Genomic DNA, 23,483 nt, shown 5'->3' on the forward strand with positions numbered 1-23,483 from the left:
CACGTCACTCACGTCTCCTGGCCCCACTGAGCTGCCACCCCCATTTTGCAGGTGCTACACTGAGACCCAGATAGAAAGGCAAGGGCTCACAAGACCCTGGAGCCGACCTGAGCAGAACCCTGACCTCAGGCACACACAGTGCAGCCCAGTTACTGGGCTGGTAGGGGGCCCAGGCAGGAGCAGAAACACCAGGAATGCAGGGGAAGGCCTCACCAGCCTGCAGGCTGCGTAGGCCTATAGCCCAGAACAAATCAGCCAGACCACAGCCTCCACGGCGCTATAGCCCCTTTCCAGCCTGGTGTGAGCTGGCCAGCCTGCCCAGGGCTCAGGTCCCCAGGCTCCACCCCACAGTGCAGGCCCCCACCTGTGGAGAAGGCAGGACAGCGATGGAGCGGGGAGTGACAGGCCCCAGCCCCCTCCCACCGAAGGCTTCCAGAGGTGCCACCAGGCTCCCTGGTGGCTTTCTTCTCCCCAAGAGCACACGAGGCTTTTCTGCTCCATTGATTTAATGGATTTGTCATTCATCAGACAGCTTTGGGCAGAGGAGGAAAACTGGGCAGTACACTCGGCTTCTCATGGAAACATAAATACATAAATTACATGTTTATACAACTAACATCAGACAGATTCACAGGCACAGCACTGTGAATGTACAGCCGAGACACCCCGACAGGGTCTGGACAGAACCCCAGCAGCCTCGTACCTCTCCGCTGGCCATCCACCTTAGCCAGGACACACGGCCACTGGCACCCACCCACCCAACGTCCTTCCCCACCTCCCTTCGGTCAGGCTGAAAGGCAGCATCCCACAGGCCAAAACTACCGGGTCAACTGCTGAAGAAATCCCTTTGTAAGAAATCTTCCATCAACACACAGACACCAGACGTTTGCCACTGCCCTGGACGGCCCCATGGGCAACAAAGGGATCTGGATGGTCACACGTGCCTTACGGCTTTGAGAACAGGGACAGCAGGTGTGGGTGATGCGCAGCTGCCCATGTTTACTGGCTCACACGTGGGGACGGTGGAGTCAACTCACTTCCACATTAAAATTCTTCATCTGCTTGTCTGCTCTGACAGGCGGATGGCTTCCTGCTCCAAGGCCGCACATGTAAGCCGGCTTCTTTGCACACTGGTTAGTTCCAGAATCCCCGGGCAGGCTGCATTCTTCAAGTCCTCATCAAGCCCAGAAGTGCCGGCATCTCCCAGTTACTAGCCAGGAGCCACAGCACCTTGTCCCAGACCACGCAGCCCGAGACAAGGTCTCAAATCCACTACAATAGAGAAATGTGACCACAAAATGCTCTTCATGTGTACAAATGGGTTTTGTGAGTTTGGTTTTTCCCCTTTTGGTTCAAAGAAAGAAAAAAACAACATAGCAGGCTCTCAAGTATATAAAACTGGTAATATTAGATAAAAATACAAAGTTCACCTTTACAGAACAAAAAAGCAAATAACAACACACACACACACACACACACACACACACTTGAATATATGTAAAGCATTAACATCTTACCAAAAATAAAGAATCTAAATCTGTTCAAAGGCTGGTGGCAGCCAGGAGCAACCTTGAAAAGCCACACAGGAAGGCCACATCCTGTGGCCTGCACTGCAGCACATGGGGGACGCGGGATGGCACTTGATGGGATCACCCTCAGTTCTCTCGACATGGCTTAAATCAAAAAGCAAAACAAAACAGGGCAAGGGAGAAACACGTAAAGCCAGAAACATTTAGGAAGTAATGCATAGGTGGGTATACCATGTTTATTTTAATACATCTCATTTGTCTGCATCCTGCTAGGAAAAATACTGTCCGACCCACTGTCCTGTTACAGCAGTCTGGTATCATCGGTGTAAATGTCATCTGAGAGATAATTAAAAAAAAAAAAAAAAAGCTAGGCAAAGAGTAAAAAGGAAAGCTTAATAATCACTTTATGGTGTAAAAAAAAAATCCACTTAAGGCTCTCAGGAAGGTTTCTGTATAAACTTAAACACTACAGCAAGGAGATGTGGTTTCTAAAGTCCCGTGGCAGATTCCGGGACGTTCCTGGCTCCCGCGCCCCTGCAGGGCCTGCTAGCATCTGCGTGCAGTCATCCCGAAAGCAGGCTGTGTCCCTGGCGGAAGCACCTGTGGCCGCCCGGACAGAAATCCAGCCCGCCGAGACACCGAAGCTTCCCTCCCACAGGCGTCCCTCCATTCTGAGAATCGTTTCGCTATTCTTGTGAGTCAGTTTTGTTTGTCCTGTGCCGTGGTTTTGTTTGCTGCGGGCGCTCTCTCTCTTTATTGTTTCACCGAGTGCTACAATACTTGCTTTGATGTCACATTAAACAATGTATACTGTCTCTTTGTTCTCCAGAGTGTGCGTGGAGACGGTTTTCACGGAGGAGAACAAAGGCCACACGCTGGCAATAAGCACCGTACGTGGTAGGTTCAGGAATGTAACACGCCGCGTGCATCCGTATCCCGGGAAAGGGCCGCTGGCTTGTCCTCACCTCACATCTGCAGGGAGAGAGGAGAGAGGCAGTGAGAGGCAGGCTGTGAGCACACACCCACCGCACGTGCACACACATGACAGGACAAGTCAGGATTTGATGTTTTCGTGTGATTTTTCACATCAAATATGCCTTGTTACGCTTTTTGTAACATCCTGACCAGGACTGGGGCAAGGCTCTCGGGGTCTCAGAGGAGAACCGCCTGAGAGCCTAGCCCCATCCTCCCACTGTACAGATGGAGGAACTGAGGCCCAGGAAGGTTTGCCTTTCTTCTCATTTCTCTTCCTAACAGCCTAGGGCTTGATGTAATTCCTGGCAGCCACCTTGGGCCACGAGGCAACCCTGAGGATGGACACCACCAGAGACAGCAGGGTCTCTGTGACCAGGTGGTCTACACTGAGCTCTGAGCTAATCCTACATCACATGACCACTGCTCACTCCAACCCCTGTACCACCCACCCGCATGCTCAGGGCCTGGAGAAGCGGAGATGCCCGCCTGGCACTCTGATCTGTCGTCAGCTGGCCCATGGAGGCCAGAGGCCAATGTCTGTAGGCTGGACGTATAGGCAGGCACCACCACCAGCTCCACACCCTGGAGATGTCTGGGAACTGCTCCAGAGCCCGTACCCATGGGCCTTTCCTCACCCTCCTGGATGGACCAACCCACAAGCTTCCCAGGGGTCTGGCCTAGCAGCTCTCTACAGGCACTACTGTCCCACCAGAGCCTGGGCACTGGATGCCTGCCTGCAAGAGTCCCTCTCACAGCTTTGTGTTGGATGCCATAGGCTCACGGATGCCCAGAGACAAGGACCGGGCCCTCCAGAGCCAGACAGGCCAGCACCAAGGGCCAGGAAGGCTGCAGACGGCCTCCTCCATGGTGACCATGTTGCCCAGATGCCTTTCTTCTGGGAAGCAGCATATCTCCCTAAAAGACTACGTTTCCTGGGCCCCCTTGCAGTTCAGAGACGGCCAAGAAGGGCAAGCAGAAGTCACTGGTGGAATTTGTCTTAAGAGGGTCCTTTCGCCCTTCCCCCCAAGCCTTCTTCCAGACTGGAGTACAGATGTGATTTCTGGCACTTCAGCAGCCCGCAGACACCACCAGTGCTAGATGGAAGTGTCCATGACAGCTGCTACATCTGCTCTGGTCACCCTGTCTTGACATGAGTCACAAACATCTACCTTATGGAAACAGCCCTAATTGTTTCTAGTGTTACCACTTGGCAACACAACTCCAGGACATTCCAGAAGTCAACAGCCCTACACATTTTAAAGCATCTTCAGACAGGATCTACTCTGCCTTATACAGCCCTTACCTGTGATCTCTGTAAGCCTCAGTTTTTTCATCTGTCACATGGGGTGGGTAACCTGCTCGAGGGGGTCCCAGCTAGTAATGTCAGAGCCACCCCACTGCTGCTCAGGAAGCCCAAACCACTCTGCTTCTGTGATGCCTCGCCCGCCAATCACCAAGAGGCCAAAGCCAGAGCAGGGCTCCGGAGCACCAGTGAGCTGTGGACCAGGCGTCCGTGTGACGGGAGCGGCTAGGACAGGAGCAAGGAGACCCACAGCCCAGCCAGACACCAGAAGCTCGCAGGGCAATCAGGGCCAATCAGGGCCGTGGCCTGGAGTGATTCGCTTAATCAGAGCACCTCCCCCATCAGGGCCTGCGCAGGTAACAGCTCCTACCTGGTCGGCTGGTTAGGTGGGTTTTAACCTTTTCCTTTTCCTCTTTTTACCTGACTCCCTACGTCTTCCTGTTAACAGAAGGGCAGGAGAGTGAGTGGGCCTGGGACAGCTGCTGGGCCTTAACACAGCAGGGAACACCTGACCCATTTGTCTTTCTGGAAGAGAGCTCCACCTGTGCTGGCAGGCAGACACTCCCTGGTCCCCTGCGCTGGCCAGTGGGTCACAGCACCTTGCCTCTCCTGGGCAAAGTCTGCCTGCAGGGGAGGCAGAGGCCCCAGGGCAGAGCTGCAGCCGCCGCCCAGCACCACCTGCCCTCCGGGGTGGGCCCAGCCCACCCTCACTCCAGCTAGAGTCGCTCCCTCAGCCCCACCAATGCCTGGCCAGCAGGCGGCCCACCGCCCACCGCACCCTCTTCCCGGTCACCACGGGGCTGGGCTTAGGGCCCTTCCTCATGCAGGCGGCAGACGGTGGTGCCCCTTACCCGTCTCCTCTTCCCGGTAATCAGGGTTCGGGCTGGCAGTCGCACACGTGCACTCCAAGTGCTCCTCCAATCGCACCTGGACTTCCTTTAACTTCGGCTTCTTCCGGACATACTCCACCTTGGCCACCTGCCAGACAGGCCCAGCCTGAACACCCACCACACAGCCCCAGGCCCACCCAGGCCAGCAGGGGGAGTGTGGGCAGCCTGACCTCTGACCTCCCTGACTTCCTCCTGGTAGGAAGGGCTTCAGCATAGCACCTGGGTGTTGGTCCCATTTTGACTTAAACCCAAAAGGCTCACATGAGCCAGCAAGTCTGAAAAACACACTCAGGCGGTGGCTCTGGGGCATGAGGGAGGTGCCTGTGCCGTTACAGGGGCCTTAGAGCAACAGGGAAGCTTCAAAACTTATACTCACCATCAAAGGTTAAAAAGCTGTAGCAAGAAAAGAGCAATAGCTACATTTGCCACATGGCCCTGGGCTACCCTCCTGCCTGGGAACGAAGAGAAACGTGGCCCAGGGGCCACAAGGAGGCGGAGTCCAGATGTGGATTTGAGTCTATAGTGGGCTACAGACCACCAGTGCTGTGGGGACCCCTGCCCCCTGAGGAGGCCAGGCAAGGAATCCCAGGCACAAGGCACCTTCTCATGGTCCCCAGGCAGCAGCTCTCCTTGGGCAGGAGTGGCTACAGGGGACCCGGCACAGAGCTGGTGCCTGATCTTCAGTCCGTCATGAGCCCCAGCTGTTCCAGCTGCTTTGGACCAGCCCAGCCCACAGAGTGGCGGACCTGCACCAGACCCCTACCCAGGAGTGGCCCATCCAGCCCCAAGAGCCCGCCTACCCCACACAAATCCAGGCTACTGAGGAATCAAGTTCCCAAGGACCTCAGGGAACCGACTCATTCCATCCTGGAAATGCATATCCACCTGCCATACACATGCATGCACATGCCCCTCATGGGACCTCAATTCCATCCACATACATGCAGAGTGCATGTACACATCATATCACAGGAACTAGCCTGTGCTAGTGCACAAGCACACATCCAGTCATGGGAACTCAACTCCACATGGAGCACACATGTACCCAGCCCTGGGAACACAGGTCCACACAACATAGCCATGCCACCTGGTACCAGGAACACTGACACGCTCACAGTGGGTGCCGTGGAGATGGCTCTGTGCCGGCGGCAGAGACCCTGTGACCCCCACCATACACAGCCCATCTCCCTTGCAGTCCATGGACCAAGAAGTAGGTGATAACTAGGCAAGCCCCTGCCCGCAGCCCCAGTGGATCCTCTCCCCATATACCGAGGCCTGAGCTCTGGTCCTCAGCAGGGACCTGCCCATCCTCCACATGCCCATGTGCCTGGGCACTGCAGAGCCAGACAAGTGGTGGATTAACCATCTCTGCCAGCACTTGAGGCCTGGGTCCTCAGTCCCAGAAACCATCCTCAGCGATGCCCACTCCACCCCACTGCTCACCTGGGGAAACCAAGGCAAAGGGGAGTAGAACTACTCAGGTTACACCTGAGCATAGAGCTGCCAGGAAGCCTAGATCTTGTCCAGAACTTCCAAGTTGAATGGGACCCTAAATGGAGAGCAGGAGCCCCCAGCCCAGAGACAGGCTAGAAGGGAGTAGTGGGGAGGGGGCCATTTTCCAAGCTCCTCTGGAATCAGAAGCCATGGGGCTCCTGGGCAGCGAGGCCCTGAGGCTTGTCTGGACCTGGCTCTGGCTGCTTGGCCACATTAATGGTTAACCCACGGTGCAAAGGGTGCCGGGCACCCGGCGGCTGTGTGAAGTGATACGCAGCCTCAGGCGTGAACAGAGGCAGCCAGGCATGAGCTCAGAGCTGTGGTCAGGAGCCAGGCCAGGTCTGGGGCCAGCCTGGGAGGTTTCCTAAGTGGAGACCTGGGAGGGAAGGCAGCCTCGGGAAGGAGCAGCCGCAGGACAGGTCTGTTCCCCAGGAAGCTGCCGCCAGGGAGGCCTGGGGTGTGGTCTCCCCTCAGCTGCCCCCTTCCCCAGGGAAGACGAGCCCAAGATGGAGGACCCTTAGGCCATGTGGGCAGAGCCTCCACCATCCCCTCTGCAAATGGGATGTGGCCCACACCCACCCAGGAATCGTGGGGAGGAATAAACTCAGTTATGTGTGGAGAAGAGCCTGGACTCAGGCCCAGGCCACCCAGCAGAGCGAGCAACCCCAGCATGGGCACCTCCAGCCCCCAGGGCAGAGTCGGGTCCCAGGGAACCCTCCCCTCAGAGGCACTGTGTGGGGTGCACGTCAGCACGACTCCCCAGTGGGCAGAGGATCCCACCAGCCTGAAGAACCGGTGTGCCTAGGCAGTAACTGGGCCCAGTTTCTGACTGCTGCTGCAGGGCCAATAGCCTCAGCCCCTCCTCCCCGTACTCAGGGAACCCCCTCCCCACCACACTGTGCCCTGCCACAGCTCCCAGCTCTGAGCACCCCCGGGGGGCCTCCACATACTGCTTCCTACCATCCCTAGCTTCTCAGTGGGTTCACATCAATCAGCTGTACTGCTCTTGGCTCTGGCCTCTGTGGTCAACGGAGGCAGATACGAGGATCCAGGCTTGGCTGAAACCCCCCAGGCTCCTGGGCAGAGAGGGTAGGCGTGTTCTCTACCCAAGACATCCTGGACCAGCAGGGAAGGGAACATTCCCGAAGCACCGCCCCTGGGTGAAGTGTACACAACACCGGCCACTCGTCTGGGAGCCCACTTTCCCTTCCGATGGCTACTTTATCAAAGAAAAGCAAACAGTGACTTATGACTGCACCTGCTTCTGGGCATGCAAGGATTCTGGGCAACTCTGCCACCTCTGCCCAGCCAGGAAACAGCCACATTCTTCCCCCAAGAACACACTGTGGATGTTAAATTCTCAAAAACATTCCCAAGCCAGCAAGCTCACACGTTACATCCTGGGGACCCCATTCCCGGTCTCCACCCAGACGCGTACCCGAGCCCCAGCAGGGTACCCACCTCGCCCCCATTTGTGTCTCAGGCATCTGGGTGCACTTTTTAAACCAGACACCTGACGCCCCGCCACCGGCCTGCCTGTGTCTGTGCTGCCTCACTGGCAAATCTCCCCAGGAACATGACCGTGGTAGCATCTCCCTTCTAAGGGGGATGCTAAGCTAGGAGACTTGAGTTTCTGCCGCTCACCAGCATCCCTGGTGGGACTATGAGGCAGGACATCACCCCCTCATCCCCCAAGGCTGGGAGAGCCACGCACTGAGGGGCCCCCACAACCCTACCGGGTCATGGCCTGACCATCTGAGAGTCCAAGCAGAGTACTTATTGTCAGTGACATTTACTGGATGTCACAGCACTTACTGAACCCCAAGTGCCAGTCGCTGCCATGGTCACAAAAATCCCACAAGGGCCCAGTTACAGATCATCTTACAGATGAGGAGCTGAAGCAGCTCAGAGTAAGCTTCTTTCCCTGAACTTGGGAACAGCAGGCCTAAGCTCATTCCTTAACCCAGGAGATGGTCCTGCAGGTTTGAGGGCCCCGGGCCCATGCTCCAGACCCATGTCCCCCATGTCCATTTAGAACTGACCTGACCCCCCAAGTCACGTCAGACACACCAGCAGGGCAGGGGGAATCAGGGCCTGCTGCAGGGCCTGAAGCCCAGCAAGCAGTGCCAGGGGCCCCGTGCAGCCCCCCAGGCCCAGGGGACCAGCCTTGCTGGCTCCTAGCACTGTCCCCAGGCAAGCACAGGGCACCCTGCCCAGTCTTCCTGCTGCAGGAACTCCTGCTTTCTCTCTAAGGCTGGGCCTGGACCCCCACAAACAGCAGCTGAGGGAGCCCTAGCTGGGACCTGCCCCAAATTTCCAATTCTGAGAGCCTGTCCCAGGCACCCAGGTGGATGCACCTACATCCACCTTCCAGAAGCACAGTGGAGCTGCAGCAGCCCCCTGCACAAGGCCACAGGCAGAGTCCTGGCTTCTGGAGGCCTGGGGGTCAACGACCTCACTGTGTGTCCATGCCTCTCCCCACGGGAAGGCTGCGCTCTCAGCAGCACCTCCACTGACCCCACAGGGGCAACTCAGGCAAGGCCAGGTAGGTGAGAGCCGAGAGCCACTGCCGTTCACCCTAAGTTACGGCCACCCCCACCCCTACAACCTAGGACAGAATTTGACCCCCAGGAGCAGTAACTGAGCACCAAAGTCAGTGGTAACATCAGTGGTGGGAAAGTGGGGAAGTCGACCCCCTGGACCACTTACCTGCTTCTCCCCAAGGTCAGACGGCAGCTACCCTCTGGTAACCACAGGTGGACCTAGGGTGCTGGGGTCCCCACCTCCGATCACCTCAGTTCAGCTGCTGCCCTGAGGGCAGGTCCCTGGAGAGCCCAGCCCCAGGTCCCTTCTCCGGGGAGGTCACAGGGCCTGGGCTGTTGAGCAGCCTTCCACCACTGAGCACACCCTGGACCGTTCACCTGGGCCTCAGCAGGAGACCACTCCTGGCCTCAGACTGCATTGAGAGGCCAGAAAACCCAGAAAGCTGGGGAGGGGCAGTCCCAGGCCACGACCCAGGAAGTCCCAGCTCCTCCAACCCCCAGCACTCAGCACAGCTGCCCAGCTGGGACCCCCAGGACCCGTCCTGCTCTGCCTTGGCTCCAACGGGAGCAGGAACAGCTCCGGGCCAGGCATGGGGGGCCAGGCCGGCCTCCACAATGGGCCTCCTGTTCCCACTGACCTTTTGTCCCCTCTGCAAGAACCCAAGTGTCTAGGGCCGGATGTTTTCCTGCCAAGCCTCTGATGGGTAGGCAGGGAGGAAAAGAAAGGGGCTGGGGTCTGAGGAGGGTGGGCACTGAACATGGAACCAGGCTGTCTGGGCTCCAGCTGAAGGACTGGCCCCTGTCCCCACAGGCTGCCCAACCCTGCCTGAGCAGATGAAGGCCCGTGCGGGAAGCCCTGGCCCAGCTCTACCACCTGTCCTGAACCCATTGGGCCTGTGCCAAGGCAGAAACGGACCATTCACCCTCCCCACATGGTGCCTCTGGACCCCTGCCCTATCCAGGATGGACTAGAGGAGAGGATCACTGTCCATCCCAGGACCAGATACCGCCTGGCCCTCACATCATAGGCAGCCGAGTGATCCCCAGAGCCGGAGCCCCACTTCATTTAGCACCCCGTACCTCTGCGAGCCCCCCGACTCAGACACACTAAGGACAGCCCCAGTACCCTCCCTATCCTGTATGGGGCCATCCAACTGAGAGGACACAGCCCCACTCCTGCATCCAGGAGAAATAGACCTCAGGTACATAGATCTGGGGCTCACAAGGCCCCTCAACACACAAGGGCAGTAAGACCCGACGGAAGCAGAGGAGAGCAGGTCCCACAGCAGGAAGCTGGCAGCAGGGTGGTCTCCATGGGAACACAAGGGTTCCTCCCTTTGGGCCTCAGTTTCCCCCCCTAACCAGGTGCAGTGCTGGGCTCGGGGCCTGGCACAGGGAGGCTGGAGGACTGAGTCAGGCCCAGAGGCCCCTCTGAGGCAGGAGCCAGTGCCAGGCAAGCACTCCAGGCACAGGAGAACTCCGGCTTCAAGGGGAGTGCCCGCAGAGAGACGGTGGAGCAGTCAGCCCTGGAATGTGCTTACTCAATACCTGAAACATGGCGGGAGCCCCAGTCTGGAGGATGAGCCAAGTCCCTGTTATGGGTCTAAAGCACCTTCTCATGTGACAGGCAAGCAGCAGGCAGCCGCACCGTCTACACAGTCTTCTCCACAGGTACCCCACTCCAGGGTCAGGGGCCTACAACGATGGTCTGGACCCAAGGTAAGGCACAGGGCATTTGAAATGATCCCTTGGTGAGGGATGAGTCCCAACATAACCCCAGAACTGAAATCCTCACTCCAGGAAAAGCAGACCCACCTGCCATGGGAAGCCAGCTGAGATGGGCAGGTCTGCCCCATGAAGGGCACCCCACTGCCCAAATCCATATCCCCAGAGACATCTAGGATCATCACCCACCCAGAGCCGGCTTCCAGGGAGGGCCGCCCCTCCCCAGATAGGGCCCCAGACCCTCCAGCCTCATCCTAGGATGCAGGAAGCTGGCACCCCAGTGGGACTGAGCACCCAGAAGTAGGAAAAACTCCTCTAGGAGGGCCGGTTGCCAAGGGCTCGTTTGGAACCTTTACAGCCCCAGATACAAAGCCACCATACTTAGACCCATGTCACAGAGGGGACGAGGCCAGAGGGGAACAACCCAGGCCCCAGAGAAGCTTCCGGCTCCAAGCCAAAAGCCGGACCCCAATCTGGCCATCCAGAGTGGCCTGAAGCAGAATTTTCTGCACGGATTCAAGGGGGAAGAACAAGGAATCCCACACGTGTGACTGGAGCATGGCCTTCCTACGTGTCCCATGGAGGTCACACAGCCAGCTCCCTGCTAGCAGAGGCTTCATGGCAACAGACCAGGTATGTGCTGACTTCCCAGTGACCACAGGTGGGCAGCAAAGATGGGCAGCCAAAGCCTGGGGTCCTTGGTCCCAGGACACAGCACACGTTCCTGAGATGTGGGGGGATCTCATGGCTCAGCCCAGGGACCACAGCACCCAAAGACCGGTATGGGCCTCGGCACACAGGTGAGGCGCAGGGCCCACCGTGGCAGGGCCTGTGCCCACCCCAGCACTGTCATCTCCACATCCCTCTGGGCACAGGCTATGGTGGCGATGCAGGCCCCAAAGGGACCCTAACCTCTCCTGCCATGCGCCACCACCCCACTGAAGTACCTGCAAGAGCTGCCCAGGGGAGGAGCGGGGCAGCCCTGGACTCAGTGGTTCCACACCATGCACAACCCACTGGAGAGGCAAAATCAGCTCGCACAGCCCTCACAGCTCGCAAACTACGGCTTCCCACAGCAGGAAGCGTGGGGTGGTGGAGGGGGACGGGTTCCAGACACCCACCCTGGAGACAGAGACCCCAGTCCTGATCTACCGTGGCCCAGCTCTGCGCCTGTGGGGAAACGGGAGCACAGCATGTCTGCTCCAGCAGCTGTGCCTGCCGCCAGCCGGAGACACCATGACGCTCACCTTGACGCTCCGGTGGTGGATGCGAGAGGGCTGGCACTTGACACTGCTGGTATTACAGCAGCCGGTACAGCGCTTCACCTCCACGCATGGGGGCCAGATCAGGAAGTTGGCTGATGTGGGGTCCACCTGGCTCCGAGGTATCTCATAAATGACTGTCCTGGTCTTACAGACGGCAGGAATGGCTTCCTCTGTGGAGGCAAGAGCACAGTGAATGGGGCCCCGTACCCCCGAGCACAGCAGCCCCAGCAGCCTGGGGGTGAATGGGAGCCCAGCTGACCACAGTGCCATCTGTCATGCAGCGGCAGGATCTTCAAGGCAGAACGGCACTCCCTCGCCACGCAGGAGCCCCCAGGGAAAGGTGCCACTGGCCAAGGAACCTGGAAGCAGGAGCTCAAAAGTGCAGGCCGCCTGACACAGCCAGGGCACAGCACACACGGCCAGGCGAGGATGGAAACTGAGGCTGCCAGACTGCGTTTGAGAGGGAGCCAGCGAGTATCCATCAACTGAGCGAGCTCCAGAGCAGGGAAGCCTGGAGGGCATGAAGGGCACAGCTACCTGGAGCTGAGACGTCAGGGCCAGGCCCTGCTCCAGGCAACAAAGCCCACACTAGAGCTGGTTGCTACCCCAGGGCTCAGGGCACTGGGCTGTCTTGGTTAGTTTGCTGCAGCTCCCCCATGAAACGAAACAGCCATGGGAAGTCCAGCTGGCTATTAGGGAGCCAAAGTGGGCCCACAACAGGCAGGGGACACCAGATGGACAGGGCCCCGACTCCCCAGCCCCCAAGCCAGAGCCCTGTGAGCCAAAGGTCCCTGGGAGGGCCCCCTCTGCTCTGCACTCCTTGGCCCAGGCTGATCCGGCCAGCCTGAAGCCCTGAGCTCCATGTGGCCACCAGGGCACTAGTGATGGATGAGAAATCCACGTTCCTCCCCACATGCTGCCTTACTAGGCCACAACGGCTCCCTGGCCCAGCTGGGCATTGTGTTAACAGCCATGTGTCAACATTCAGCCATGGGGAATGGCCAACAGGAGGCCCTGCTGCCCGGACACAAGCTCGAAGAGCCCAGCCAGCAGGCCCTGGGGCCCCCATGGAGCTGCTATACCCTGGCAACACTGTGGGACCCAGGCCCCAGAGCCAGGAGCCAGGGGAAGCCCCAACATGCACACCTGATGGACCCTCATGGGCACTGGAGCATGCATGACCCCAGTGGGCAGCACAGAGTGGGACCTTGATCTCTGCAGACGAAAGCCTATCATGCACCTAAAGGACAGTCCTGCCTTCACCCAGGGCCAGGGAGGGGGTCAGCCTTTCCCTTCTCCTCGTACAGGGGTGAGAAGACCCCCCAAGGGCCAAGGAGACCTGGAGGTACTTGCACCCTCAGTGGCGCTGGTCCCCCAAGAACAAGCCCACCAAAAGAGGACAGCTGGGCACTGTAGGTCTGGGGGAAGGGCTGCTGTCCAGGACACCTGGCCAGGTGCAGCAGGGCCCAGAGCCAGGAGAAGTCCTTGGGTCCACCCTCATTTCACTCCTGGACACCCCTTCCCATCTGGAGCAAGACAGGTAGACGACAGGCTCTCCGGCAGCCTTTGAGGCTGCCCTGAAAGATGTGGAGCGATGGTCTTGACAGTAACGGTACTGGGGGGTGGGAGGGGCCACCTGCCCTAACCAGGTGCCGTTCACCCACACACCATGCTCAGGAAGCACAAAAGCTGTCTTCTTGGAGCAAACCGAAGCCAGACAGGCCCACCTGCCCAAGGCCATGCACTGAGGGAGCAGCTTCGCCCCAGGCAGCTGTGATGAGCAGGAGGGGCCTGAGGGGCAGGGAACTGGGTGGGTCACCCCCTAACCTACTCTTGGGCCAAAAAAGTACAGGCTGAGTTCCCCCTCAGAGCTGAGCAGAGGCCCCAGAGATCCTGGCCAGCTAGTCCATCCCCACAGGAGCCAGACACACAGGAGGATTGCTCTACTAGGGGACAAGGACCCACACAACCCCCAGCCCAAGCCCAGGGAGCCGAGCACGGGGGCTGGGGCCCTGGGGAAGGGAGGGCGTCTGCAAGAACAGCCCACAGAGCAGAGCAGAGCCACACCTACTGTTTGCAGCTCACAGCTAGGAGCACTGGTCTGCCCATTACAAACTGGAAATTAAACAAGACCACGTTTCCAGAGACACCTCCCCAAGAACAGGCCCCAGCAAGACCGGGCACTTAAGGAATTTATGATAGCTCCCCTCTCTTGGAAACTCTTGGCCCAGGCCAGGCTGTGGCAAGAAGCAGGCGGGCTGGGACAGGGAGACACGGGGCAGGAGGCCGCCTCCGGGGACGGCGGGAGGCCAGGGCGGAAGGCTGCTGGGGCCCAGCAGGCTGTGCCTTTGTTCCAGAGGAGGGAGCCGTGGCTGGGGGAGAGCCTGGCCTGCTGCCCCAGACCCCCACCCACCCAGCGGCCGCAGGGCTCACCAATGCTTCTCTTCCTCCGAATGGGCACAGGCCGCTTCTCAGGGGTGCGTTTCGCGGCGTGGCCCCCACGGGCCCTCAGACTGATCTCCAAAGCATCCTCGGACCCTACAGGTAGGAAGAGGACGTGGGCTTGAGGCCCGCAGGTGCTCTGGGGCCTTCCAGCAGCACTTGTGCACAACTCCACCCTCTCCCCAAGACCTCTAGGGTCCCCCTGGGTGACCCTCCCCCCTCCTACACAGAGATTTCCAAATGTGTAGACTCTCAACTGCCACAATGTCCCACCAAGGTCTGCTAAGCCTGCCCAGGTGCCCCCAGAACATGGAGCCCTTGCTGCCCCGCACGGTGAAGCCATGTGTAGCCTCCCCGCAAGACTCCTGTAAGCAGGGAAGCCCAAGAGGAACATGGAACCAGGTAAGGAGAGCCTGTCCATAAGACCCACAACCAACAGTCCCCGCTGGTCCCAGCCAGGGCACCTTGGGCAGGGCAGTGGGCTGAACAGAGGGGCCGGCAGCAGCTGCTGCGACCTTCACATCTTCTTCTTCTCACTAAACTGGCCCTGGCACAGAATTCTGATCTCCCAGGGGGCGACAGCCTGACCACGCTTGATCCTAAAGCCAGTTCACTATAGGGACAAGAGACCAGGAGAAATCCAAGAGGGGAGCAGGGCCCCCAGCAGGCAGAAACAAGGAGTGGCTGGGGCACTGACACCGGTCTGGTGCTGGCAGAGGGGAGATGGTTTGCAGGAAGGGGAGCCCCTTTCCGCCCAGGTGTCTAAGAGCTGTGAGCAGAGGCAAGCTGCTGGTAGGAGGCCTCCCCACAGAGCAATGCCCCCGAGCTGAAATGAGAACTGACCCCAGACCCCCAGGTACAACATAGCACCACCCTCTTCTCCCCAAAGGACCCTCAAGAGGCAAGGGGAGTCCCAGGTCTCCCAGATTCCTGGAAGGAAAAGGTGGTGTGGGAGGGAGAGTCCTGCCACCTGCCATCTGTGATCTGGACTGAGCTGCCCCAGTGATACTGCTGTTCCTGGATGGGGGGGTGTCACACCTGGCCTCCCTGCCTGGGCCCTCAGACCCAGCTGGGAGGTCTCTTCCCACCTCTCCCCCTCCCTCCCGCCCTGCCACCCCAGGGGATAAGCAGGGGCACAGGGGTCCTGAGAAGCCAGGCCCCACAGCCAGAAGCTCCAGCACCTATGAAAGGCTGCCCCACCTGGCCCCCTCCTCCCCAGAAGGTGGGGGATGTCCTGGCGAGGAGCGCAGACCAGAGGCCCCTCCTCCTGCCCAGCCCACCTTAGTGACTATCCACACAAGTCTGAAGCCTGTGCTCACTCAAAGCGAAAACCAGAAGCCAGGCATGAGGTGCAAAGAGCAGAGGATGCTGCGCTCTGAGCAAAACCCTACTTTACACTCAAAATAACTCAGTGTTCCACCGCCATTTTTTTTTGAGACCCAAAATAAGAGCAGAACAGAACTACTCATGCAGTAAGAATTTCCCAACTACCAACTGTGACAAGAAGCATTTTTTCACAAAAAAGTGACATTTATGAGCCATATCCTGGTGATGACCATCTTGCCACCCCCACGCCAAAGAGTGGCCAGACATCCTCAGCTTCTGAAAAAACCTAACATCAGCTATGTCCCCATGCCTTACCGTAACCAGACACCAAGTGAACCCCTCACTCATCTCAGGGAGTGCTGTGGCCCTTTACATCTGAGGAGACGGAGGCCCCAGAGGTGGAGCGGCCAGCAGGACCGCTGGCCGGTAGGAGCCGGGAGCCCACAGGGGGCTCGGCCTGCCTCCCGCCCCAGGCCCCTGGCCCTGCCTCAGCAGACTCTACGGCCAACTCGGGGGTTACCTGTCCTGCTAGCTGAAACCTGAAAGAGACCCGCCTGCAGGAAGAGATGAGTAGAGAGAGCTCCTCAGTAAACAAGCCCCATCAAGACGGGTGGCCAGGTGTTCTCCTTGCTCACAGGCAGCCATCTGATTTATGCCCGAGGAGAAAGGCCGGCAATGACTTAGAAGGGAAGGCCACCTGAACTGCGCCATAAAGCCACTCGGGGACAGTTCACCAAGTTGTTTCCCTTTTGTCTCGTCTGCACCGACCTGGGGATGACAACTCAGGACAGGGAGAGGTCCCACTGCCACCAGTCCTGGGGGAGCATCGATGGCCCACAGTGCGGATGTTTGTGTGTCAGCCACTCAGTGACCCAAACATGGGCACAAAGCACGGAGGCCGGTTCGCATCACACTCCACTGACAGGCCCCAACTCCAATACCGCTCATTTAAAGATGACACGCTCATCTCTTGATCCAAAACCACACATGAAAAATCAACTCCCGCTCACTTGGAGAATTCGTGGGCTCAGTGAGCTTCTCCAGGCTGGCGCAGACTCCCTCGGCCTCAGGGCGCCCCCACCAGCGGCTCAGTCCTCACCGGTCCCAGGGATGCAGCCCAAGGCAGGAGCAGCCCCGACTCAGGCGTGCCCATCATAAAACCCCGCCCACCCGGGGAGGAGCCAGCCTGCCCAGAAGTCCCTTCCCCCAGAGCGAAGCTGGAGGGTCCCACCCCGGGAAGGGAGGGCGGCTCCCGTCCTCAGAGAATGGACCTCAGCTGCTCCCGACCTTCTCCACGGCCCAGCGTGGGGCAAAGACCCCCGGCACAGAGCCGGCGCTGGTCTAGTGTTCGGCTCCACCTGGAAAGGGAGGCTGCTTCACGCGGGAGGAGACCCACTCTCGGGTTTGTGTCACAAAGGGCCGCCCTGGGGGCAAGGCTAATGATCATGGAAGACCCTGGAACCTCTCCTGTTCCACTCCTAAGTCCTCAGGCACCAGAAGTCCATTGAGGATCATGCAGACCCCACAATGGGTGACAGGTAGACCTAGGGGTGGGGAGAAGAGCCCTGGGCTTCCATAACGGCAAATGTAAGTAAGACCAGCCCTTGACCGGCCATGGCATCTTGCGTTTTTGGTGTGGATGCTCCCAAAGCCCCCAAAGCCCCGGGTGAGGAATTCCATCAGCAGAGCGCCCGGCGCTGCAATGCTAAAGGCGTTAATGGGTGGGGGTGGGGAGGCGGGCTGCAGAGGCCAGAATAAGAATGGTCCCAGCAGAGAGTGAATGGCCCATTTCCCGGTGGCATCCCAAAGCCTCCCGCGGGGAAGCCAGGGGCCTCGCAAGTGCAAGCCAAGAAAAAGCCCCGGAACCATCTTGGGAGGCAGTCTCCCTACTTTCCCAAACCTGGGATCTAAAGTGCAGGCCTGCTGTCCTCTGCTAACAGAAGAAAGACAAATCCTACGCAGGTCACACATCAAGGAGCCAGATCAGAATCCCCCTGGCCCAGCTCCGATCTAGTGAAATCCTACCCTCTTCCTGATAAGATCAGCCAAAGGATTTCCTGGGTCAAGAAACTGCAGACACCGTCAGCCCCGCTAGAAAGTGGTTTTGGCATGAAATGAAAATAGTTCAGGCCTCTCCACCATAATTAGCTACAAATTTCCAAATGGCTAGACCATGTGACTTTACTTGAAGCCCTTGCCTCTCCCTTGCAAGAGTAGTTTGCAGTGAGAGAAAAATCTTCATTTCACTTAAAATTCTTCCAACCAACGTCTGTGCCTTCGGCTGCTCTGTTTGACAAGTTCATTTCGGGCCTCTTTAACCATCAATAATGAGTTTTCCCTACTTAACTCTCACGTGGGGGTGTTTCCATGCCAAATATATTAACTCTGAGAAGACCACCACAGAAAGGGAGCAGAATCCGGTCTGGGAAGGAGCTGCCTTCAGTTCACACCACAGGGCAGATACCAGCGAGGCGGAGACCTTCCCACCCCGACCAGTCCAGCTCTGTAACTGACAACTCGAGAGCCTCCGAACTCGGCGTTTACAGAGGAACTGTTTTCTCTGTGTCTCCTGTCTAAGAGCCAAAGAGTGAACCCTAGAATAGTCCCCACACAACAGGTGTGCCCAAGGTATGCCTTTTCAGGGATCACGAAAAGAGAAAGGCAGGGCCTCCCGCAACCACAAAGGCCCAGCCCCGGGCAGGAGCAGGACACCAGCTCGCGATGTACAAAGGGTCCCTGACCGAGGGGACGGCTCCTCCCCGCGCCTGCCCGCCCGCGCACGGCCTGGGGGCCCCCGCTCCTCCAGGAGCAAGCGCAGGCCCAGAGCCACACCTGGCTGGGTCGCCAGCGCCCTCTGTGCGGCTGAACCTTCTGTGACACACCAGGCATTTTCCTTAAATGCGAAAACAATCCCCGGACGAGCAAGCAGCCCTCAGCCGCCGTCGGCAGAGAAAGTGGTGATTGGAAGAGAAACTCCTGACTCATCCGCCTGGGCTTTTATGGCCCGGGATTGGATTCCGACCTTTCGGTGCGCTCCTGCGCGGCGCCCGGCCCGGCTCGACGCGGGAGGCGGCGCTGGGCGCACACACCGCCCGCGCCCCCCGTGCCCCCGCGCCGCGCCGAGGGAAGGGGCGCGATTTACCTACGGAGTCTATCTCCAGGAGTCGCTGGAGGTCCCGGATGCTGTGGATCTGACTGTGCTCCAGCCTCTCAATTACCTCGCGGGGGATCTCGGCTTCCTGCAAGCAGAGCCACACGGTCAGGGCCAGCGCCGACCGCCAGAGCGCCTGGTCCCTGGGCCCCAGGCGCCCCCGCCCCCGCCGGACCCTAGAGACGCCACATTCTCCATCCCCATCCACGTCTGCCCTTTGCAAAAAGAAAACCCTCCCCACCGTTAAATTTTCAAACAAAACTCCCGCATTCTGGCCCCCGCCCAGGTGTCAGTTACAGGAGGTATGGGGGCAGCGCGGGCCCCGGGTAATTTCTGATTTAACAGTGAAATCAACATCTAGGAAGATCAAGTTGAAATGCGTCACGGATCGGCGACGAAAAGTCACTGCAGCCCTAACACTTTAATCTAGCCAGGGGCTTAAATTTCACACCCCGGAATCCCGGGCGAACCTGCGGGGGCGAGGGTCGCTCGTCTCATAAACACGCGCTCGCACACTCACTCACACGAGCGCCCCACCCCGGCTCCGGCCCAGCCGCGGCCCTAGCGCCGACTGAGACGCCCCAAATCCAGCTGGCGGCGGGGAGAGGCTGCCCGGGAATGCGAGGGTTAAATCTCCACCTCTCGCAGCTCCGGGCCCTGCCCAGACCACCCCACCGCTCGGCCTCCCCCAACTCCTTCCACATTTTAACAGAGAGTGGGGGTCGCTGAGGGGTCTCGAGCACTAAGTTCCCGCGACGGGGGCTGTAGAAAAGTCATTCATCACAGCAGAGCTCCCGGGGATTCCGGATTCGAGGTTGTGGGGGGTGGGGACGCCGGCGGTGGGAGGGCGCGGGCGCCTGGCCCGGCCCGGCTCGCCTCGCTCAGCCACCTGTAAGCAGGCCATGGGCAGGCAGGACTGCGCCGGCCCAGCCAGCCCTCCAGGCTTGGAAACCAGGAATCGGAGGCTGCGGCCCCTGGCTGACCACCCTGCCTAGAGAGGGCTTCCGGCGCGGCCGTCCCTACCTGTTTTTCGGCCGTTTTCCTCCTTTACCCGGGCTCCGGCGGCTCACACACACACCCCTCCGCGCTCCCTGCATCCCGAAACTGCATTATCCGCCGCGCCCCGGTTCATTCCCCAGAGGAGCCCGCACCCCGTGAAGTTTCTCCTCACTCTTCCACCCGCCGCCTTTCCGACCCTACACAGCAGAGCGACGCAACACGCTGGAAACTCACCAGACACACTTAGGCATGGCAAAAAATAAAACCCAGTTGGAAAATCAGCCACCCTAGCAAAAATCAAAAGGCACTCTGCAGAGCCCCAGTGTCCGGGGCGCCCTGGCCCGCGGGCGTCCACAGAGGGCGTGCGCCGAGGGAGAGGGGACGGGGCGCGGGGGCGGCACCCACCTCGGCCAGGGCATGGGTGAGGTATCCGCAGCCGAGGAGCAGCAGGCAAGCCCAGGTCCTCATTGCGTCCCGAGGCGCTGGCGGCTCGGCAGGGAGGCGAGGCCGCGGGGCGGGCGCTCCAGCCGGGCTCCTGTGGCGGCGAAATTCAGTACCATCCCTCAGGGAGCGCGGCCCGGAGGGTGGTGGCGCGGAGAGCAGGGAGCCGGCGGAACGCGCTCGGCGCGAGCAGCGAGTGCAGAGAGGCAGGGAGCGCCAGCGAGGAGGAGGAGCAGGCAGTGCGCGCTCGCCGCGCCCGCCGCGCCGGGAGCCTCCTGGGCCGCCGGGTAGGGGGTGGGGACGGAAGGGGCGGAGGGCGGGGGCTGGGCCTCTTCCTTGGTGCGTTCCCGGTGCTGGCTGCCGCCGCCGCGCTTGCTCCCGGCGCTGGCTTTAGGAGCAACCCGGCCGGTAATTCTGCATATTTGCGTGCATCAGCCTCGAGAGGGACCCCGGAGCGAGGCTGGAGCCACCGCCGCCGCTGCACCACCCATCACCTGTCTGGACGCCCGGCCGGGTCCGGGCGCGGGCTCTCGCTCTCCCAGCGGGCTGCGGACGGCCCCGCGCGCCCACCGTGGGCCCCGCGCTCGTCCCCGGCCTCCCCTTGCCGCCGCCGCCCGGCACGGCACGGCGCGGCCCAGCACGGCGCGGCCCGGCGGCCTGCGTGCGCCCCTCCGCGGCGTGCCCTCGGCTCCGGCGCCGCGCTCCGCCCTCCGCCGGCCCGAGCCGGGCAGCGCCCGCGGCCGCGCCGCCTGGCAGCCGCCGCCCGCGCAGAGCCTCGCAGAGCGGGCCTGAGGGTGGGCGCAGGGCCGAGCCGGCGCCGCCGCCGCCGCCGCCGCCGGCGGGAGAGAAGGAGGCGCGGGCAGGCCCGGCTCGCTGGAGTTGTGCGGGCTCCGCAGGGCGCGCGTGTGGAGCCGGCCAGCGGCTGGGAGGGGGTTATAGCGCCGCCGCCGTCGCGCCCCCCCCCCGCCCCCTCCCCCTTGCCTCCCCCGGATTCCGGGCCCAGGCCCCGCACCTCGGAAGCGCGCGGGGGCCGCACGGGCCCCACTGGGCCCGGCCGCCGCAGTGAGCACACACTCTTGCTCACGCAGGCAGTAAAATCCATCAAAGCCCCGCGCCTGGCTCCGAGCAGAGCCGCCGGGCTCCGCTCGCCGGCCGGGGCTCCCCGCGCGCCCCTCCCTCGAGCTTGCCCACCCTCCCGTGCCAGCTGCAATCCTGCGGCACCGGACGGGGAGGGGAGGAGGCCGCCGCAGAAGCGCCGCCGTCGCCGGCTCGCCTCTCCAGGGCCCCAGCGGCGGCAGAGGGCAGCGCCCAGAGCTACTGCGCCAAAAAGGGCAAACGCGAGCCGGCCCCCGCCCCCCGCCCCCCGCCTTGGCGCTCGGGACTCTTTCCACCGTTAGGATCCAGGGCCCCTGCCTCCCGTCTCCTTAAAAGGAGGGGGAGTGAGTCTCTGGGGAGAGGTGGGGCGGGTTTAGGGGCGCGTCTGGGACACTCACCTGGCGGCTGCCACGCGCCCCCGCCCAGAATCCGATGCCTAGGGCTTCTGAATAAGGAGCCTCCACCCTCATTCCGAGATGGGAGGGCGCCCAGGTCGGAGTAGGGGACTGAAGTGTGCCTCGTCCCCACCCTGGGACCCCGCGTCCCCACTCCCTCGTGGAAGGCCGGGCGGCCTGGGCCGGGAAGTAGGGGGAGAGGAAGGGAAGGAGGAGAAAGGAGCCTTCCGTGAGGAGCCCTGGAGTCTGAGCCTCCGGCGTAAGGATCTGCTGGGCGCACAGAGCGCCACCTCCGGCTGAGGCGCGGCGCAGAGCGCGGTGCGGGGGAGCGACGCGCCGAAGGCCGAAGCCTGATTACGGCTGGACCGCTCCTACGCCAGGAAGGGGCGTGTGCGCCTGGACTGGGAGGACTCCGCCCGCCTAGACCAGGTGGGATCGGACTCCGGTCTCAGGCCCCTCGAGGTCGCGGACAAACCCCAGTACCAGCGCTAGAGTGATGACGGGCCCAGCTTCCTAAACCTAGACGGCCGAGCCCCCCAGAGGGTAGGAGTCGTCGGGATGGGTGAGAGGGCGGCGAGAGAGAATTCGGCCCGCGCCTGCTCTCCACCCCCATCCTGTGGATTAGGCCCGCGCCCCGGCCGCTGCCAACCTCACGACAGACAAAGGCAGTAAAGGCGCAGCCCCGCGGGCGGTCTTTCATCCGCGGCTCGGCGGGCTCCGGCATTTCAAAGGCCGAGGCCGGAGGGCGCCTCGGGGCCGCTCGCCTTCCCCCAAATATCGAGGGGGGCGGGGCCTTACCTGCCCTTCCACGTGCCCCCACACACCTGCAGTCCCCCTAGGCGCCTACCCCAGGCGGCAGCCCCACGCTGCGACCCCTGCAGTCAAGCGACTCTCCGGGTGGTCGGGATGAAGGAAGACCGAAGCCGATCAGGGGAAACTTGGAAACCTTTAGAAGCAGAAGCACGTGAGCGCCAGTCCTTGTCCGTCCAAGTGGAGCTAGCGCTTGGGAGAGGAAGATCCCCTGGACGGTTTCTGGAAGGCAGCCAAACGCTCCCCGCCAGGACGATGGGACCGGCCCCTACTCCTGCCCAGGGATGCCTGCATCTCATCCCGCTGAGCCTTGGATTCCTCGCGGGCAGAGGGACACCTTTCTGTGGGCTAAAGGACTTAGTGGGGTAATGGGTGTGGAAATGAAGGAGTAAAGGGCCGTTCCTGCTCCAGCCTCTGCACAGAGGCTCGCCGGATCCTGGAGGGCCCCACCAACCGAGCGAACCTAGTGGGGTACGTCTCTTGGAGCCCGCTCCCAGCCTGGCACTTCAGGGGTGCCTAGCTCGGACTTGGGGCCAGGAGTGGGCCACATTCAACGGAAGTCTCAGGCCAGAGCGACCCGGTGAGCAGGGCTGAGGCATGGGTGCATCCGGCCCCGGACTGGGGAACGGCGCCGGCACCCCTCGAATCCCCGCCTCTATTAAAAATAAACCGCGGCCGGTCGTCATAGCGACCACGGCAACAGCGGCCGCGCGAACAGCCAGCCGCCTTTTGGGGAAGACGGGGTGCGACGCCCGTCGGAGAATCAAGACCCGTCCTCGGGTGGAACAGGGCCTCTTCCAACTCAACGTACCCCACCCTCCCCCGGGTCCTCAGAAGAAACTGTCAGAAATAAATCCCAGAAGCTCCTTTCCAAATTGGAAACGAAGACCTCACCACTGACTTGACCAAGAGGTCACCAACTCCCACGAGAACCTGCGCCCGTGTGGACTCCACCCCCACTTGTTAATACCTCTCCTCAACACCCTCATCCACACGCTGCATTCCTCACTTCAATCCCTGGAGAAGAGGCCTGAGCACTGGGGTGGGTGGCAGCCATTCGGCCGCCGACGGGACAATAGCACCTGCCCAGCCCGCCCCGC

The 23,483-nt window shown here is 60.8% G+C and overlaps 1 protein-coding gene across 5 annotated transcripts; it reads right to left on the bottom strand.

Moving 5' to 3' along the window:
- Positions 1 to 488: 488 nt before the first annotated feature.
- Positions 489 to 21,993, bottom strand: PDGFA (platelet derived growth factor subunit A). 5 transcript variants are annotated; one of them, XM_037009008.2, is made up of 8 exons: positions 21,577 to 21,993; positions 20,048 to 20,177; positions 18,635 to 18,731; positions 14,158 to 14,262; positions 11,707 to 11,894; positions 4,659 to 4,785; positions 4,178 to 4,245; positions 489 to 2,501 (listed from the first exon to the last, which is right to left on the bottom strand). In XM_037009008.2, the coding sequence occupies exons 2-7, from the start codon at positions 20,108 to 20,110 to the stop codon at positions 4,190 to 4,192; spliced, it is 636 nt and encodes a 211-aa protein (XP_036864903.1). In that variant the 5' UTR covers positions 20,111 to 20,177; positions 21,577 to 21,993; the 3' UTR covers positions 489 to 2,501; positions 4,178 to 4,189. The 5 variants fall into 5 exon arrangements, with proteins under 5 accessions (XP_036864903.1, XP_036864892.1, XP_036864899.1 ...); XM_037008997.2 differs by lacking the exon at positions 21,577 to 21,993 and adding an exon at positions 21,096 to 21,244; XM_037009004.2 differs by lacking the exon at positions 21,577 to 21,993 and adding an exon at positions 20,578 to 20,710.
- Positions 21,994 to 23,483: the final 1,490 nt, after the last annotated feature.

This window comes from Manis javanica, chromosome 10 (genome assembly GCF_040802235.1).
Source record: "Manis javanica isolate MJ-LG chromosome 10, MJ_LKY, whole genome shotgun sequence".
Lineage (NCBI taxonomy): Eukaryota > Metazoa > Chordata > Mammalia > Pholidota > Manidae > Manis > Manis javanica.

Bases quoted from the DNA above. Each gene is read 5' to 3' on its own strand.
- PDGFA (XM_037008987.2), bottom strand. From the start codon at position 21,185: ATGGATTTTACTGCCTGCGTGAGCAAGAGTGTGTGCTCACTGCGGCGG. The intron at 11,895-14,157 runs GTGAGCCCTGCG...TTGCCTCCACAG, and splicing joins TCGGAGGAAGAGAAGCATTG to AGGAAGCCATTCCTGCCGTC. The intron at 4,786-11,706 runs GTGAGCGTCATG...CCTGTCTGGCAG, and splicing joins TCCACCACCGGAGCGTCAAG to GTGGCCAAGGTGGAGTATGT.